General features: G+C 44.1%; 1 protein-coding gene across 8 annotated transcripts in view; it reads right to left on the bottom strand.

Moving 5' to 3' along the window:
• Positions 1-18,687, bottom strand: part of LOC103651525 (Chromatin modification-related protein EAF1 B) — a 33,990-nt gene that overhangs the window by 3,105 nt on the left and 12,198 nt on the right. For 4 of the 8 annotated variants that reach the window (XM_008677164.3, XM_008677165.4, XM_008677166.4 and 1 more), the window contains 9 exons: positions 18,642-18,684; positions 18,323-18,528; positions 14,040-14,093; positions 13,887-13,967; positions 13,482-13,619; positions 3,694-3,810; positions 1,860-1,960; positions 1,535-1,729; positions 1,086-1,455 (listed from right to left, as the gene is read on the bottom strand). In XM_008677164.3, coding sequence (XP_008675386.1) covers positions 1,086-1,455; positions 1,535-1,729; positions 1,860-1,960; positions 3,694-3,810; positions 13,482-13,619; positions 13,887-13,967; positions 14,040-14,093; positions 18,323-18,528; positions 18,642-18,684 — 1,305 coding nt within the window. The remainder of the gene's footprint in view (positions 1-1,085; positions 1,456-1,534; positions 1,730-1,859; positions 1,961-3,693; positions 3,811-13,481; positions 13,620-13,886; positions 13,968-14,039; positions 14,094-18,322; positions 18,529-18,641; positions 18,685-18,687) is intronic. The other 4 variants (XM_008677168.3, XM_035966505.1, XM_020550556.1 and 1 more) reach the window with 1 other exon arrangement.

Here is an 18,687-nt window from a genome sequence, read left to right as displayed (position 1 = left end):
CCCACTAACATATGGCAATATTTCAAGCCCTTCAAGAAAGATGATTAAGTGTCGCCCCCTATTAATTTGTTCTCTGGCTACTTTGTTAGACTTCGCTAATCCTACTTGCCCTTTTTCATGAAACCATAGCCATGGTATGAAGTTGGTCATAATATTCATTATTCAAAAAGGATCAAGGGAGCTAATTTCCAGTGAATATTCAATAAATGACTAATCAGGCAAATTGCCTCCTTTGCTCCAATTATTCAAGTTTTCGGAACTACAGTTGCCGCATTTTCAACGCATCACTAGCGATTCACAAACTCAAGGCCAGCGTTCAACCAAGTTCACCTATATAGCGATTCACAAACTCAGGCGAATGTCTCTCTCTATTGGGTTGGTCGGTTGTGAATCATGGCAGCTAATTTGGAAATCATGGGCACCCACCTAAAAAGTGTCGATTTGTCCTTTGATTGGTGGCACAAAATACGTGTCGGATGACGGACAGGCTAGCCCATAGAGGTTTGCTTCACCTGGCTAAATGTTTGTTCTGTGATCAGGAAGCTGAAACCACCCAGCATATCTTATGTGCATATATTTTCTCTAGACAAGTGTGATCTCTCTCACCTTTCTGTCACTATGATCTCCAAGACCTCTTGCCGCCTCCTCTGGATAGCGACTTCTTTGGATGGTGGATAAGGATAAACGAGTTGACCCCTGGTGATTTCAAGCTAGGCCTGAATTCTCTGATGTCTGATCACCTTGGTTGCATGGTTGTTGTGCAAGCACCGCAATGATGCTGTGTTCAATGGCCGATCCTATCATGCAGAGTTCTTAGACAGGTTTATGAAGAGGGTCACCCTTGGTGTCTGGCTGGTGGCAGGGGTTTAACCCATATGGAGACGTATATCAGTTAAAGCTGGCGGGTAGTTCCAATCATGCTGTTTTTTTCGATCAAAAGGCATAAGTGTAACTTTGCCATAGCGAAGTGGACGGGCGTGGATGGGTGCATGTGTAAATCAAATTGAATACTTACCAAATCATAAACACAGCAGAATATGTAACGAGATTAAAAAATCTTAATGCATATCAGATTGAGTGCTTACTCTAAACATCTGCATTGGGTCACGTGGCCTCAACATAGTACTTCCAGGTCCCAGTATGGCACCAGGATGAACGTTTACAGTATTTTTTAAGCCTTGACCATCGGTGGGTGACATGTTTCCAAGAGAACCAAGCCTTGGAAAACCTGGCCTAGTAATAGGTGTACCTCGATTTAGTCCAGCCATGATTCCAACACCATGGGCAGGTGGCATCATTCGGGCACCCCGATCAACACCAGATGGCAACACACCAGGAACAGGAACTCCAGGTTGCTGAAGGTTTCTGCCATTTACCATCTGGTTATAATGAATTCTTGATTGCTCGTCACCCTGTATCGAGGTTGGTCTAGGCACACCATACCTCTGAACATCCCTGCAATTGAGATTTTGCAGAAACAAATATAAACACGGAATGTTTTACATATCAGCTAGAGAATAATCAGACCATTTACCTAGAGGGAGCATTCAAAGGCAATGGTGAATTGCTTCCCAAAACCATACCAGGAGAACCTGGTAATCTTAAGTTCATATTTGATGTAGGAAGAGTAGGACCAACAGAGCAGTTATTGTTTGAAAGACCTAACCCACTTGTATTGGATCCTGTAAGTGCATCCGAGTTCGAAGGTCCATCGCAAAGGTCAAGTGGCCTATAACAAGATTAAAATTAGATAAAAAACATGGTGGTATAAATATGATATGGACAATATAGCAAGTTGTAAGTTCATAACATAATTAGATAAGAGAGGTAGTTCAAACTTCAAAGTGGATAGTTCATACGTCAAAATGACACCAGATAAGTTCCCTGGACATGCTTGAGAAAGTGCAAAACCATGAGAAGTATGAAGTGGATTTTTTTGCCTCAGCTCATGGATCTCATCCTAATAAGAAAAATATGTAGAGACATGAATATCACTGTGAGCAAATGCCAATGATACAAAAAAAAGAGTTCCAGATTGAAAGAAACATTAGAGGCAACTTATCAAAATAACTTAAATACTCCCTGTCCTGTAATCCAGTGTATTCAAAAATTGCATCAAAATATCAGGGATTTGTAGGGAAAAAGGATAAGCTTGTATCAAAATTTTGTGCTCTTGTATCATTAAATTATTATTTTTTAAAGTAAACTAAACACACATCCTTTAATCATGCGGAGGATAGCCATGTATATGTGGGAATTCCATAAATTACAAAATCAAGTCAGGGGTACATGCATCTATCATACTCTCTGAATTTGTCTGAATCACAAGAATACACTATTACAGGATAGAGGGAGTAAATATGAATATTCAGAAGAAAAAAACATGGTTCTGGTTTCACCATACATCACATGATAGGTTGTGCCCTGACTTGAAATGCAAATTGAAATATTCAAAACTTTCAAATTAACCAAAAATAAGTATAGTTAAATCATATAATGCATGGTTGACTGTAATTTGAATTGGACTGCAAATTGAATTATACATTCTAGAAAAACAAAAAACACCATAAGCAATTGTCAATAACATAATATAAGAGCCTATATTCATACCAATATCAATGCAAACATTTTTTTCTATGTCAGTAGGGATAATGATTTAGTAGCTCCACAGAATAATAAAGGCATATATCACATAGAGGGGAGGATAAAAGACTAATCCATCAATGCACCAGAACATGCAGTTAGCATCTCCATTACTTTCCTTGCACATGCCTAAAACAGTTAAGTTGTCCTAACAAACTGCAATGACATGGTCTATCAAGTATCAAACAATAGCAAAAAAAGAACAAAAGAATGAGCAGATACTGCCTACATCCCAGAATGGAAACACATTCTGAACAGGGAACAGTCATACAAAATAGATTTACCCTTACAATATTTGTCAATTGCTAATATCAATATCATCTCGAAGAACTTTGAAAGTTTGAATACAAATCTATTGATGCAAGTTTATGTCCTAAACTTGTATTTAACTTATCTTTAGTCAGTTTGTGAAATTTGACTTTCCTGTGTCTTTGACGGTTTTTCTCCCTGTCTTAATGTAGCCATCAAGAGGACCGAGGAGGAGAGGGATCTGTGGGTGTTAGGAGGGGCTAAAAACTTAGATCTCCTAGCAGCCCCAATCCTAGGTCTTTAGATCAGAGTAGTTCCTGGTTTTTTTCCTTATGGATGTCTTTTTGTTTCTCTGTTTTCGGCCGCCTTAATGGGGTTTTTTGTATCTCTCTGTACTGATCCGTCTGGGATCTTTTCCCCTCTCTTCTTAATGAAATCATGTGCATGTCTCTTGCGCGTTCGAGAGAAAAAAAAAATTGACTTTCCTAACACAAAATATGCTTATCATTTAAGGGCAGAGGGAGTAGTAAATTACACATGTTACCACTCCGATCGAAAACAAAGTTGTTAGGACATTGACACTAATGAAGTAAAATTATAATATTGTTTTATGAAAACATTCTTTAGCAATTATTCTAGTAACATAAATTTTATTTCATTAATGCATGTGATTCTTCATATATTGACGATTTGACGGTCAAAGCTCAAAAGATTTGAAGGGAACATGGAAGCAAGAGATTACAAACATATTACATCCCAACCACGAATCATTTATGATGTTTTCAAAAACATAACACTAACCTTTCTACGAGTTTGATGCAATTTTTGACCAAGCAATATTATTTTCTCGAAGTGTGTCTTGAGAGTCCCTTCCTCAAACGGTCCTTGAAGGCGCTGAAACAGTTGCCTTGCACTACCCTGGTATTAAAATAATGAGGGTCAGTGTTAAAGACTGATAGCAAAGTTCTTGTAAGTTGCTACGGTTTCCATTTATGCTTGAGTATAGAGTATAAAACACAAAGTCATGTACTAGAAGTTGGTTGGGTGGGTGTGAATGTGGGTGTAGAGCCAACAACCATGGTCTGATCCCCATTTGTATATAATTTTAGCTTTTTACCATTTAAATGTGAGGGGTATAACGACGGTGGAAACCGTGGAAATCGATGCTTTATATAGTAGAGAAGAGTGTATCTTTGGTCAATACTCCATTCCAAATTATAAGAAATTTTGGTTTTTCTAGATACTTACCTGCTATGCACTTAGATATACACTGTTAGAGATGTAATTGCCTTGCACTTCAAGCCATATTGGCCCAATATATATGGTCAACCCTCCACCTAAGGGTGCGGCGTTTCCCATCTATCTTTCTACATGGTATCAACAGTCTAGGTTTTTCTCCTGCCCCAGCGCAGCAGCCGGCCAGCCGCCTACCCCGCCACCTCCCCTGTGGTCCGACCCTCCCTCCCTTGGGCGCCTCCTCCTACACACCCCCCAACACCTGTCAGCACTCCTTTCCAGCCCTGATTGCCGGTCTGCATCTTGTCGTCCATCACCACCACCTCGACGACCAGTCCATAGCAGACCAGCGGCAGCCTTCCTGCTTGGCACCCACATTCTGCAAGTCTACTCAGGCCTCATCCCTAGGCCAACACCACCTTTGATGGGTCCCAGGCGTCTCCAACCACCCATCCATGGCCGCAGCAAGCTGGGGCTGGTCTCAACCTGCCCCTGGGTGGCAGCGGCAAGCACCCTCCCCCAGCTAGGATCCATCTGGTCTGGTGGCTGCCCTGCAGCAGCTACAACCCCAAGGATCCAGTCGCTAGGTCCTCAACATTGTCGCCACCTTCCACATGCCATCCATCAGATGGTATATTCCTCTCCCGCTTCCCTCCCTTCCACTCTTCCATTACTGTTAACAATGGCAATCTCTTTCTGTTCTTGTCCAGGGCCACTCCCTTCTTCCAACTTCATCCTCTACTTCTCATCGTGGGCTCTAGGCAATGTTCTTGGTGTCCCCTCTCATTCGTAATCTGTTGTCCGCTCGTCGGTTTACTCACAACATCCTTTGCTCCAATGAATTTGACCCCTTTGGTCTCTCTGTTAAGGATCTTCAGACCAAATGAGAGATGCTTTGCTGCGCTAGTGACGGCGATCTCTACACCTTCCCTACCGCTCATGCCCATCCGTTTTACGGCACCATCGTCTTGGTCACCCTGACCTAGCTGCCTTACCCTACAGAATACCAGTCATCTCTTGTAATAAAATAGATCGCTCTATTTGCCACTCCTGTCAGCCTTGCAAACATATGCGGCTACCTCTCTTGTAACAAAATAGATCGCTCTATTTGCCACTCCTGTCAGCTTGGCAAACATATGTGGCTACCTTTTGCTAGTTCGAACTCATGCACCTCTGCTCCCTTTGAGCTTCATTGTGATGTCTGTACTTCTTCGGTTCCTATTATTTCGGGTTGTCTTTACTATCTTGTAATTCTGAATGATTTTAGTCATTTTTGTTGGATGTTTCCCATGCAACATAAGTCTAAAATGCATTAGCTAATCACTAATTTCTTTCATTTCATGTGTACCCAGTTCAACTCACCCATCAAGTGTTTTCAGACGAATAATGACAGAATTTTAACAATGCCACCAACTCCATCCTTGCTTCTCATGGCACCCTATTACGCCTATCTTGTATTCCTGCCCATACACCTCCACTCAAAATGGGAAAGTTGAACGCATCCTCCATGCGTTTAAAAATTCCATCCGCCCCTTGCTCCTTCATGCGTCCATATCGTCCCCTTATTGGGTCGAGGCCCTAGCAACTGCCACCTACCTCATCAATAGGCACCCGCCATCCACAATCACATGGCCCACAATTACATGCCCTTAAAGATTCTCCATGGCACGACCTCACCTCACCCATCTTTGAGTTCTTGTTCGCATGTGCTTTCCTAACCTCTATGCCACTGCCCCTAATAAACTCGCTCCCTGATACATGGCTTGTATCTTCATCGGCTATCCCTCATCGCATAAAGGATACCACTACCTCAACCTTGCCACTCATTGTCATCATCTCCTGTCATGTCATCTTCAACAAATAGGTCTTCCCTTTGCATCCTTCTCTACCCCATCGTTGCGCTCTTTCGATTTTTTTATTACAAATGATGTTGTGCCTCCCCTCGTCGTCTCGACTACAATCACACTGTCCTGCATGGGTGTTGAACAGTCTCTCCCTTCCACGAGCGTTTCGCACTCCGCCGACATTGAGAAGACCCACTCCCATGTAGGTCCTCTGGGCGAGTCACCTGCCTTAACCCGTTAGCCTCCCCTATTGTTGCTGCTCCGACCATCCATGTTGTGCCTTCTGCAGTATCACCTACACCAGCACCTGTTGTTGCACCGACCCCGGCTAATGGCCGGTTTGGGCGGGTCTATGAATGTCGCCCCACACCTATTCCACCAATCCTTCAAGCTGGCCAGTTCGGTTTGGTATACATGTGCCGGCTTTGGCGGACCAACATCCATGGGTCGTTGCCAACTAGGCGCCCAACTACTTCACCTGGCACCCCCTGCACCCTCTGCTCCACCACGATGTCCCATGCAGGGCGCTCTGCCTCCGGCACTTTTGTGGCGCATCACCGGGTCCATGACAGCTTCCCTCAAACTGCATGTCTACAACTCTAGTGCTACAAATTCTTTTGCCTCTCGGGCGCCATCAAACTACCATAGCGCGCCCAACTAACAACATTGGTGGGTTCTTATGGTTGATGAGTATCGAGCGTTGATCGACAATGACACATGGCGTATCGTCGGCATCCTAGCGCCAATGTGGTTGATCTTCAAGCACAAGTTCTTGCTCGAATGGTACATTTTCCCTCCACAAGGCATTCTGGGTGGTCTGGGCTTTTCACAACAACACGACGTCAACTACGATGAGACCTTCAACTCGGTAGTCAAGCCTTCCATCATTTGTGTCGTCCTGAGCATTGTTGCCTCTCATGCCTGGCCCTTCCATCAGCAAGACGTCAAGAATGCATTCCTTCATGGCCATCTCGAGGAGACAATCTATTGTCAGCAGTCGTCTGGCTTCGTCGACCCCTCCACTCTTAATCATGTTTGTCTGTTGCAAAAATCCCTCTATGGTCTAAAGCAGGCTCCTCGAATGTGGTACCAGCACTTTGCCACATACATACACAACCTCGGGTTTGTTGCTTCGACCTCTGACATGTCCCTCTTTGTTTACAAAGATGGAGACTATGTTGCCTACTTGCTACTCTACGTTGACGACGTCATCCTCATCGCACCCTTAACGCAACTGCTGCAGCACTTCACCGTGCGTCTCCAAATCGAGTTCACCATAACGAACCTAGGCGCTCTTCACCACTTTCTCGACATCTCCCTCACGCGCTCCACTTACATGAGTGTCATCTCTTGTTGACACTCATGTAAAGCTCTCTTTCACTAACGACGCGCCTATTGCTCATTTGACAAAGTATCAGAGCCTCACTGTCGCTTTGTAGTATCTTACACTTACTCGGCTCGACTTGGCGTATGTTGTACAACAGGTTTGTTTCTATATGAATGATCCCAATGAGCCCCGTCTTGTGTTGATAAAGTGTATCCTCTGGTACATCAAGGGCATGTTGTCCTATGGCCTTCACATCGGCATTGGCCCGGTCTAGACCTTGACTGCTTACACAAATGCAAACTCAGCTGGTTCTCCTGATTCCCGACATTTTACCTCCGGTTATTATGACTACCTTGGTGATAATCTCGTCTCTTGGCCCTCAAAACACCAGACGACTCTCCCGCTCCAGTGCCGAAGCAGGTTATCGTACCATCACCCATACTAGTTAAGGCAACTAATACAGAAACTTCACATCTCCATTCTTTCGACGACCATTGTGTATTGTGATAATGTGAGTGTTGTATACTTGTATATATGACGGTCAATCTAGTGCATTATCGTCGCACAAAGCATATTGAGATTGACATACACTTCATCCATGAGGTCACGTTGGGACAAGTTCAGGTGCTCCACGTGTTGTCCTCTCACCATTTCACCGATATCATGACCAAGGGCTTGCTTGTTCAGTTGTTTACTGAGTTTTAATCTAGTATGTCTCCATGATTCTCCTGTGCACTGCGGGCGAGTATTAGAGATTGTACTCCAAGCCATGTTGGCTTTGTTGGAATCTGCGCCGGAGAGACAACCCTGCAGGTTGTCGGCGAGTTCCTACCTCCCAGGTAAGTTCTTCAGGTATGAGAAAACCTCCCAGGGACTCACGCGCACGCGAACTCTTTTGGAGAGGAACACAGCAGATTTGGTGGCGGCCTATTGACTGCCTTTTCTTAGCCTCTAAGGCCATATATTTATAGACTTTCATAAGGAAACAAACTAGCTATTACAAGGGAATAATCCGGACTGCTATCAGTCCTGATCTTGCTGATTGGATCCGTCCATATAAGATTGATCCACTACCATACTAGCTATTTCCTAAAACAGAATAAGTAAACTAGCACCAATCAAGGATTACTTTCCTAACAATCTCCTCCTAAGCCTTGTGGTGCAATCTGTCTACATCCACCAGTCCGACCTTAGAGCGCAACTCTTGAAATTTGGTCTTCCCAAGCGGTTTCGTCAGGAAGTCCCCCAGCTGTTCTTCGCTCCTGATGAAGTCCACTTTGATCTGCCCATTCTCAGCACACTCCCGAACAAAATGATACTTCACTTCTATGTGCTTGCTCTGACCATGTAGCATTGGGTTCTTAATGAGGGCAATAGCTGATTTGTTGTCCACTTTTAGCATTGGAGCTTTCAGTGATACTCCTTGTACTTCGGCCAGTACCCTACTCAACCATAATGCCTGACAAGCCGCATTGGCAGCAGCTATATATTCTGCTTCACAGGTTGATTGAGCCACCACCTTTTGTTTCATCGAAGTCCAAGTAACTGGACTATTGTTCAGGAAGAAAACCACTCCAATAGTGCTCTTCCTGTTGTCAACATCCCCAGCATAATCACTATCACTATACCCAATCAGCCCAGCCTCCTTCCTTCCTTTTCTTCCAAACCACAAACCCCAATTCTTGGTTCCCTTCACATACCTCAGAATGTGTTTCACAGCCATCATGTGATCTTTGTGGGGTTCTTCCAGAAACCGGCTGACATATCCCACAGCAAACGCAAGGTCAGGTCGAGTGTTGACCAAATACCTCAAGCTTCCTACTATGCTTCGGTATACCGTGACATCCACTAGGGGTTCAGTGCTCAGTTTGCTCAGCTTCAACCGTGTCTCCATGGGAGTCTGACACGGGTTGCATTATCTCATTCCATTCTTCTCCAGAATTTTTTCTGCATAGGCTCCTTGGCTGAGAGATATTCCCTCCTTATTTTGCCTTACTTCAATTCCCAGATAATATTTCAGTAACCCCAGATCTGTCATCTTGAAAACAGCTGCCATCTCTTCCTTGAACAGCTTGATGTCCTCACAATTTGTTCCAGTGATTATCAAATCATCAACATACACGCCAACCACCAACTGTGACTTGATGTTTCTTCTGAGATAAATAGCAGGTTCTGAAATGCTCTTTCTGAAACCAAGAGATTTCATTGTCCTGTCCAGTTTCTCATTCCAGGCTCGAGGTGCTTGGTGTAGCCCATATAGTGCCTTCCTCAGCTTGAGCACCTTGTGTTCTTTTCCAGTGACCACAAAACCTGTTGGCTGCTGCACATATACCTCTTCACCCAATTCACCATTTAAGAATGCTGATTTCACATCCATATGATGTACTTCCCAACTCTCATGTGCTGCAAGTGCAATAAGCAACCTCACAGAATCAAGCCTGGCTACTGGAGCAAATACTTCATCATAGTCAATACCATGTTGTTGTGCATATCCCTTCACTACCAGTCGTGCCTTGTGTTTGGATACTGCACCTTGTTCATCCCTTTTCACCTTGTATACCCATTTAAGACCGATTGCCTTGCGCCCTGGAGGAAGATCCACAAGAGTCCAGGTCTGGTTATCTTCAATTGATTTCATCTCCTCCATCATTGCTTTTCTCCAGCTCGGACTCCTTTCTGCTTCACCAAAAGAGACCGGTTCATCGGCGCTTACTGCATGTAACTCCTCATCTAGCAGCCTCCTTGTTGCATAACCAGGTGGAGTTTTGGATTCCAGTAGTCCATCTACCTTGCGGAATCTAAGTGGATCATCTTCTGCTCTATAGGCATCTAGATACTCATCAATATTTCCCTCCGGTGGTGAAGCAAACTCCACTTCCTGCATTTCATCCTCCTCTTCTGAAACATGCCCTGTATCAACATGAGGGGTCCGAGGGGACAGACCTCCAGCTGAATGCTCATCTTCAGATTCCCCAGCAGTTTTCTCATCTCCTTCAGGATGTGTCTGCTTTCTGATGGCATATTCCATTGTGAACACATCTTGATCTTCATTTTCTGAATTGATGTCCTCCTGGGTTTCCCAATCCCACTGAGCCTGTTCGTCGAAGATGACATCCCTTGAAATATGAACACGCTCGGTGATGGGGTCGTAAGCCCGGTATGCCTTTGTGCCTTCTTCATAGCCAATGAAGATCATTTTCCTTCCTCGATCCTCCAACTTCTTCAGATGAGGAACAGTGTTTCGGACATAGACAATGCAGCCGAACGTCTTGAGGTGGTGAACTGCTGGTTTCTTGCCATGCCATGCCTCAAATGGAGTCATCCCATCTACGCTCTTGGTTGGGCACCTGTTCAAAACATAAACGGCAGTTTTTACTGCCTCTCCCCAAAACCAGCCAGGGAGTTTCTTTGCCTTCAACATACTCCTTGTTGTGGCCACAACAGTCCCATTCCGGCGTTCCACTACGCCGTTTTGTTGAGGACTGTACGGCGCAGTGTGTTGTCGGTGAATACCACTGGCCATACAATACTCCGCAAATTCACCCGAGGTGAACTCCCCACCTCGATCAGTTCGAAGTGTCTTCAACTTGAGTCCAGATTCCCTTTCAGCTTGCATCTGAATTCTTTTCACTGCATCAATAGCTTGGTCTTTCGACGAGATTGCAGCCATCCACATATATCTACTCAAATCATCCACCAACAGCAAGAAATATTTGTTACCTCTTGGTGTCATTGGGGCAATAGGACCACACAGATCACCATGTACCAACTCCAAGCGTTGTTTTGCCCGGTATTCTGCCTGCGCTGGAAAAGAGGTGTGTTTCTGTTTGCCTGCCTGGCATGCCTCACACACCCTTTCAACCTGTCCGAGCTTGGGCAAGCCTTGGACCAGTTCTTCCTTCTCCAGTTTCCGCAGTGCAGCCATATTAACATGACCAAACCTCTCATGCCACCGCCAGGCTACTTCATCTTCGCGCCCACGCACTGCTAGGCACACAGACTGTTGTATCTTCAAATGAAGGAGGTACAACCTGTTTTCAGCCTGCACTATTCTTGCCAGTAATCTTCCATCAGGTTCCCTAATATGCATCACCCCATCATCAACATGAATCTTGTACTTTGCTTCATCAAGTTGCCCAATACTGATGATATCTGTTGTCAGGCGAGGAATAAAATAAGCCCCAACAAACGACCGGGTCTCGCCATTCTTGCGCATAAACTTGATGGTTCCTCGTCCCTCAATCTGAGCCACCAAGTTGTCATCGAACCTGACAGTACCCAGCACTCTGGTATCCAGATCGGTGAAAACAGCCCTGGATCCGGACATATGATTTGTGGCTCCAGTGTCCAGGATCCAGGTTCCCTCCTCTAATTTCTCCTCTTCTTCATGCCGTAAAAACACCTTCTCCTCCCTGATCTCTAGATGAGAACTAGACATCTTGCAGCATGGTTTAAGTGTTGAGGTTTTTACCGGGAACGTCTTTGCCACAAGAAGTGTAGCCTCCTCTTCTTCTTGGACAGCATGTGCTTGCTCCTTCTTGTGCCTTGACGGACACTCTCGCGCCCAATGTCCCATCTTGCCACACCTTCTGCACTCATCACCAGTGACCTTTCCAGCCGGTGGTCCACCTGATGAGCACCCTCCTCTGCCCCGACTGCGGCCACGGCCCCGACCACGGCCACGGTACCCTCCATCATGGCGCCCTGATCTTCCACCCGAGCTGCTGCCAGGATGGTGCTCGATTTCCTTCTTGCGCCGGGCATTCCACTCTTCTTCCGTGAGGTAGAGTCGACCACTGTGCTGAAGTGATCCTGGGGCCTCCTCAAAGGCGTCCTCCGCTGCCCTCAACCTCCCCACCATGTCAGACACAGTGAGGGTTGACAGGTCGAGAAGAGTGGTGATGGAGAGGACGATTTGCTTGAAGCGTGGTGGAACGCTGCGAGCAATCTTCTCCATGATCTTCTCTTCTTCCACGCCAGCTCCAAGAGTGGAGAGTTCCGCTGCCATGCCATTTAGGCGCAGCGCGAAATCTTCAACGGACTCACCGTCATTAAACGTTGCCAAGTCGAACTTCCTCCGAAGCAGCACAGCAGCAGTCTTCTTCATGCGATCATCGCCGACCCGTAGGTCTGCAATGGTCTTCCACGCCTCCTTTGTCGTGGACTTGTCTGCGATCGAAGACACCATCTCTGGTGGCACTGCGCTGCAGAGAGCGTCGAGTGCCATCATTTCTTCATGGATGTCTGCTCCTCCGTGCTCGATGACGTCCCACAACATCCTCGCCCTCAACTTCACCTTCATCAGGAGTGTCCAGTCCGAGTAATTGGTCTTGGTGAGTGTGGGATATCCACTCCCTGCACTCACCTCACAAATTACTCGCTGGACCACTGCTCCATCTTTGGAGGTGTCGTCGCTGGACTTCCTGAATGTCGCACTGCTATCAACAGTTTTCGACATCTTGCTCCTCCTTAGCTTTGATACCAGTTGTTGGAATCTGCGCCGGAGAGACAACCCTGCAGGTTGCCGGCGAGTTCCTACCTCCCAGGTAAGTTCTTCAGGTATGAGAAAAACCTCCCAGGGACTCACACGCACGCGAACTCTTTTGGAGAGGAACACAGCAGATTTGGTGGCGTCCTATTGATTGCCTTTTCTTAGCCTCTAAGGCCATATATTTATAGACTTTCATAAGGAAACAAACTAGCTATTACAAGGGAATAATCCGGACTGCTATCAGTCCTGATCTTGCTGATTGGATCCGTCCATATAAGACTGATCCACTACCATACTAGCTATTTCCTAAAACAGAATAAGTAAACTAGCACCAATCAAGGATTACTTTCCTAACAGGCTTGCCTTCTACTCCAAGCCATATTGGCCATATATAACCCCACACACACATAAGGGTGTGTGGTGTTTCTCATCTATCTTTCTACACTATGTCTAGATACGTACTAAAAAGCAATGTATCTAGAGCCAAAACATCTTATAATTTAGATCAGAGTGTGTTGCATTGTTGAAGAAAAAAATTCATTTCCTTTCTATAATCGCCATAATATTTTTGGGAAAGATGTAGCAGATAGAAGCCACTTGACCGAAAATCTAGAATCATAATCTTCCAAAAAAAATCATTTCCATATACAAGCTGAGAAGTGAAATAGATGAAAGAATAATGGGAATTAACCTTTGGAATCCCAGGCAATGCAGAAGGATAGTGTTGAGATGAGCCTGAGTCATCAGCGCTGTCAGCACCGTCGCCACAACTTCTATCGGTGAGAAGTTTATGGCGTTCCTTACACTCATTAGGCCTTCTGTATATGCACTGCGAAGAAGATGCTAAAATCTTGAATCAAGTAATAAAATATAAAATGTTTTTCAATTAGCAATAGACTATTGCAAGTTTACAACAATTAAGATCCAAAGCCCTGGAATATTATATACATAAATCAGTTACAAAGAGGAACACAAATAACATAAACTTACTCGTAACAGGTTGCAACAAAATAGTTGCTTGGCACATTTTGATGATTCAGGAGAAAAGTAAATGACTGATACCAAATCAAAACAGTTATCCTCAATAAAATGTTACCTTCAATTGGATGATGCTGTTAAGGGCATCACTAACCAATTCCCAGTTTTCACCCATATCATGGACAAGGACAACAAGAGCCTGGTATGAAAGAAAATTAGGGTATTGCCAACAAATAAAAAATAAGACCCACAATATTGCAAAGACAGTAACCTGATCCTCAAAACTTGACCATGGACTTCCAGGACCTGAATGACCAGCTCGCATCTAACAAAAAGATAAGAATTTTAGAAAGCTTTTTCAATAAGAAACACAAACTATAAAAAGCAAAGAGTGGCCACTGTGGCACTGTCTAGTGGCGTGCAGTAAAGTGTGCCTCCCCAAAGAGCTTGGTGGATTTCTTGGAATTTCTAATATCCAAAACCTTGGCTGGGCTCCTCGGTTGAGATGGTTGTGGTTGAAGAAAAAGAGATCCTACTCATCCTTGGACAAATTTTCACGTGCCGGTCCATAAGTGTGTCGAAGTGAAGCATTCTTCTATATTGCTGTGGTTTCAGAGATTGGTAATGGTGCTGCGACTTTGTGTCGGACTGACAAGTATATTTACAGCCAGATCTTGTCCCTCAAGTCTTGGTGTTAGTTCCCAAAAGAAAAAAGGAACAATTGAACAGTTCTAAAAGCTTTAACTAACCTTAGCTGGGTTCAGGATATTGAGGGTGCCTTATCTGCTCAAGTTTTCAGTGTGTTTCACCCTTTTGGATCTCATCTCAAAAGTGGTACTAAAATCAGAGGTGGGAGACACTGACATTTGGAGGCTCTCTGGTGATGGGCATTATTCAGAAAAATCCACCTAGGAAAGCCTGTTTCTTAGTATGGTAATTTTCAGTCCTTATAAGAGGATTTTGAAAACTTGGGTGTCTAGGAAATATCGTTTTTTAATGAGGGTAGTGGTACGTGAAAGGTGTTGGACGGCTGATCAATTGGCACAGAGGGGGCTTCCTCACCCTTCCTGCTGCCCCTTTGTGACCAAGTTGAGGAAAATATTAACCACTTGATGTTGACATGCGTCTTCACACAAGAATTCTAGTTTTTCCTTCTGTGGCCAGTCAGCTTAAACATTATCACTCACCAATCTAATGAGATCTCCTTTGAGGATTGGTGGTGTTAAGGCCCATTAGACTGTCTCCAGTAGAGTGTAAAAAAGGGATGCGGAACTGTATATGACACTGTTTGCATAGAGAAGTTTGAAATGGGGGATGGGATAGGGGATCTGTTGGAGATAGCCTTAGGCCCAGGCCTACTGCCTATATATATTCTATAGTCCATAGGGACTAGTTATCTGTTGTTTATCCCGAGGCAAATCAATGATGGCAAGGTGATGGTTGCAATGGTCAATAGCACTAAACCATCTATGATTATGAGCTTGTCCAAATTCACAACTTCTAAGGCTATTTGGTCTCATATGGACCGTTTTGTTCAAGATAGTGGTGCTCTTTTACATACTCTTATGCAGCAGACTCATGTCATTGAGCAACATGATATGCCCATTGATGAATATTACTCAGCTTTTGATCGTCTTATGAGTGCATTGCCCTCCATGGTGCCTGCTTGTACAGTTGTGCCTTGTCCAACTCATAAGTTCATTGAGAAGTTCTTTAACAACAAATTTGTTATGGGACTTTGAGTTGAATTTGATTCTCTTCGTGCAAGGTTGCTTCATAGTTTTGATACTCTCACCATGGCTCGGGTGTTGTCTGGATTATTTGCTGAAGAGACTCGTCTTAAGTCTATGTCTTCTATTACTGGTGTTGGTTCTCACAGTGTGTTGGTCACTGCTCAGATGCCCAAGAGTACCTCTTCTCAGCCTTGTGAGCATTGCAAAAAGACCACTCATCGCTCCGAGAACTGCTTTGCTAAGTTCCCGGAGAAGTTAGCTGATTTTCGTGCACGTCGTGTTACTCGTGGTCGTTGTACAGGACCATCTCCTAGAGGCTCATTTGTTGTTGCTACTTCGTCTGCTGATGCTTTGCCATCATCTTGGGTTCTTAGCTGTGGAGCCTCATTTCATGTGACATCTGAGCAGTCGTGGCTGACGTCTACTACACATGTCACTAAGGGTGCTCCCATTCAGACTGTTGATGGTACATTATGTGATGTTAACCACAAGGGTTCTCTTTCAAATCCTAATTTTATTGTCCCAAATATTTTCTTTGTACCTGAGTTATCAATGGATCCGCTATCAGTGGGACAAGTTACAGATCACAATTACTTGGTTGGATTTGATGACTCATCTTGTTTTGTACAGGATTGGCGCACAAGGGGTGTGAATATGTGATTGGGACTGATCGTCGCCGTAAATCTTCTCTCCTCTACATCTTGGACACCTTGTGTCTTCCTTCATACCATACATTCACCTTGCTCTTCCAAACCACCTGTCATCCAGACCTACATTCGTCGTTCCTGCTCTATTTCCACGGCTAGTCCTGATACTGATCCTGTTCTAGATTCTTGTACTAACAATATTGGGCCTCATAATGTTTTTAATCAGGGCTATCGTCTTCGTGATCGTGGCTCCATTGAACCTCTGGATCGACACGGTTTTCCGCGAGCTGGTGCGGCAATTGTTGAACCATCCACTTATCAGGAGGCTTCTGGGATTCCTGAATTGTAGTTTGCTATGATCAACGAATTGTCTGCTCTTGAACGCACTAGCTCGTGGTTTTCAACAGATTCAAGGACTTGATTGTGAGGAGACTTTTGCACCTATTGCACATATGACTATTGTCTGTACCTTGATTGTAGTTGCAGCCTTATATTCTTGGACTATCTCTCAGATGGATGTCAAAAATAATTTTCTTAATGGTGATCTGCATGAAGAAGTTTATATGCATCCTCCTGTGGTTGATGCTCCCCCAGGGCATGTTTGTCGTCTCCGACGCGCCTTATATGTTCTGAAACAAGCTCCTCGTGCTTGATTTGAGAGATTTATTTTTGTCATCACAGCTACTAGTTTTTCTTCTAGTGATCATGATCCTAAATTATTTATTCATATCTCTCCAAAAGGCCGCACTTTACTTCTATTATATGTGGATGATATACTGATTACAAGTGATGATTCAGAGCATATTTCTCATGTTAAGAAGCATCTTAGTAAGGAATTTCAGATGGCTGGTTTGGGTCCTCTTACCTATTTCTTAGGCATTGAAGTTCAACAGACTCCAAAAGGTTTTAATCTGGCACAGTCCAAGTACATACAAGATCTTGATCGCTCTAGACTTACCGATACACACACAGTTGTGACACCAATGGATATTCATTTACAACTTCGTCCGACTAACGGGACACTACTAGCAGTTCCATCTTGATATCAACATATTGTGGGCAGCCTTGTTTATCTCACAATCACCAGGCCTGATATTGCTCATGATGTTCGTGATCTCAGCCAATTTGTATCAACACCTACCTCAGTTCATTATGGTCATTTGCTTCATGTGCTGAGATATTACGCGGAACAAGATCTGGATGTTTACTCTATGCTTCTGATAGCCCAATTCAGCATCATGCTTACTGGGATGCCACTTGCATAGTTGCATAGTTGTTAAGGCGGTAAGTCGAGGTAAGGCGAGTGATCCCATTGAACGTCGCTCTATTACACGTTATTGTATTCTCCTTGGATCCTCTCCTATTATCTGGAAATCCAAGAAGCAAGCGACAATATCTCATTCAAGTATTGAAGCAGAACTTTGAGATCTTGCTATTACTACTCCTGAAATTATTTGGCTACGCTGGCTCTTAGCTGATCTCGGTGTCTCTTGTGACACTCCTATACCTCTGTTATGTGATAACATGGGCGCTATACAGATTTCCCATGATCCAGTGAAGCATGAACTTACTAAACACATTGGTGTTGATGCATCGTTCACTCGGTCTCATTGTCATCAGAAAACTATTGATCTTCAATATGTACCCCCAGAATCTCAATTGACAGATTTCTTCACCAAAGCGCAAACCAAATCACAACATCAGTTTCACTTGATCAAACTCAATGCTTCAGATCCTCCACTTCCACCTTGAGTTTGAGGGGGTGTTAAGGCCCATTAGGACCGGGCCTACTGCCTATATATATTCTATAGTCCATAGGGATTGGTTATCTATTGTTTATCCCAAGGTTAGTAATAGGTGGGACAGAAGCTCAGGGAGGGTGTCTGATCACTTAAGAAAGGGTCTGGACTACATCATCTTAGAGGTCTGGACATTGTGGAATCTTCATAATGGTTGTGTGTTTAATGGTGCACCTCCTAACCTAGCTAGAGCACTACTGCTTGCTAGTAAGGAGCTTCATTTTTGAGGTTTCTCAGGGGTGAGAGGCATCAATCGCCTCCTTGCCCAGGGGCCGATTGTGTATTGATTGTGATAGTGGTCAACTCCAAATATTGTTATGGGCACGACTGTTTGTGATAATAACTAGAATGATAATTACCAAAAGATAATAATACCTTGAGTCCTTTACTTTTTCTTCCACGGGTGCTGATTTTTATAACCCTCGTAGGATTTGCCATGTTGCTCATTTGTGATGCAGCAAGAGAGGCCATTGGACCAATTGGTTTAAGAGCTTCCAGTGAAATATCTGGTGCTTGATTCAACAATTTAGGCTTCTTAGCAGCATGTAGGCCATTAACCACTGTTGATAAATCAATAACACCTAACATGTGAGGAGCCATTCACATTCAAATGATAAGAACAAGTTGTGCCCATGTGACATTAGTGAAAATATGATGATGAAGTATGCTATCCGAAGAATAGATAAGAGAGTACCAAAATTCCCATTTGTCTCCTGTCTCTTTTTAATATAATCCTTCTG

This window comes from Zea mays, chromosome 3 (assembly GCF_902167145.1).
Source record: "Zea mays cultivar B73 chromosome 3, Zm-B73-REFERENCE-NAM-5.0, whole genome shotgun sequence".
Taxonomy (NCBI): Eukaryota; Viridiplantae; Streptophyta; class Magnoliopsida; order Poales; family Poaceae; genus Zea; species Zea mays.
Note: the sequence above shows the minus strand (reverse complement) of the source record. Positions and strands in the feature narration are given on the sequence as shown.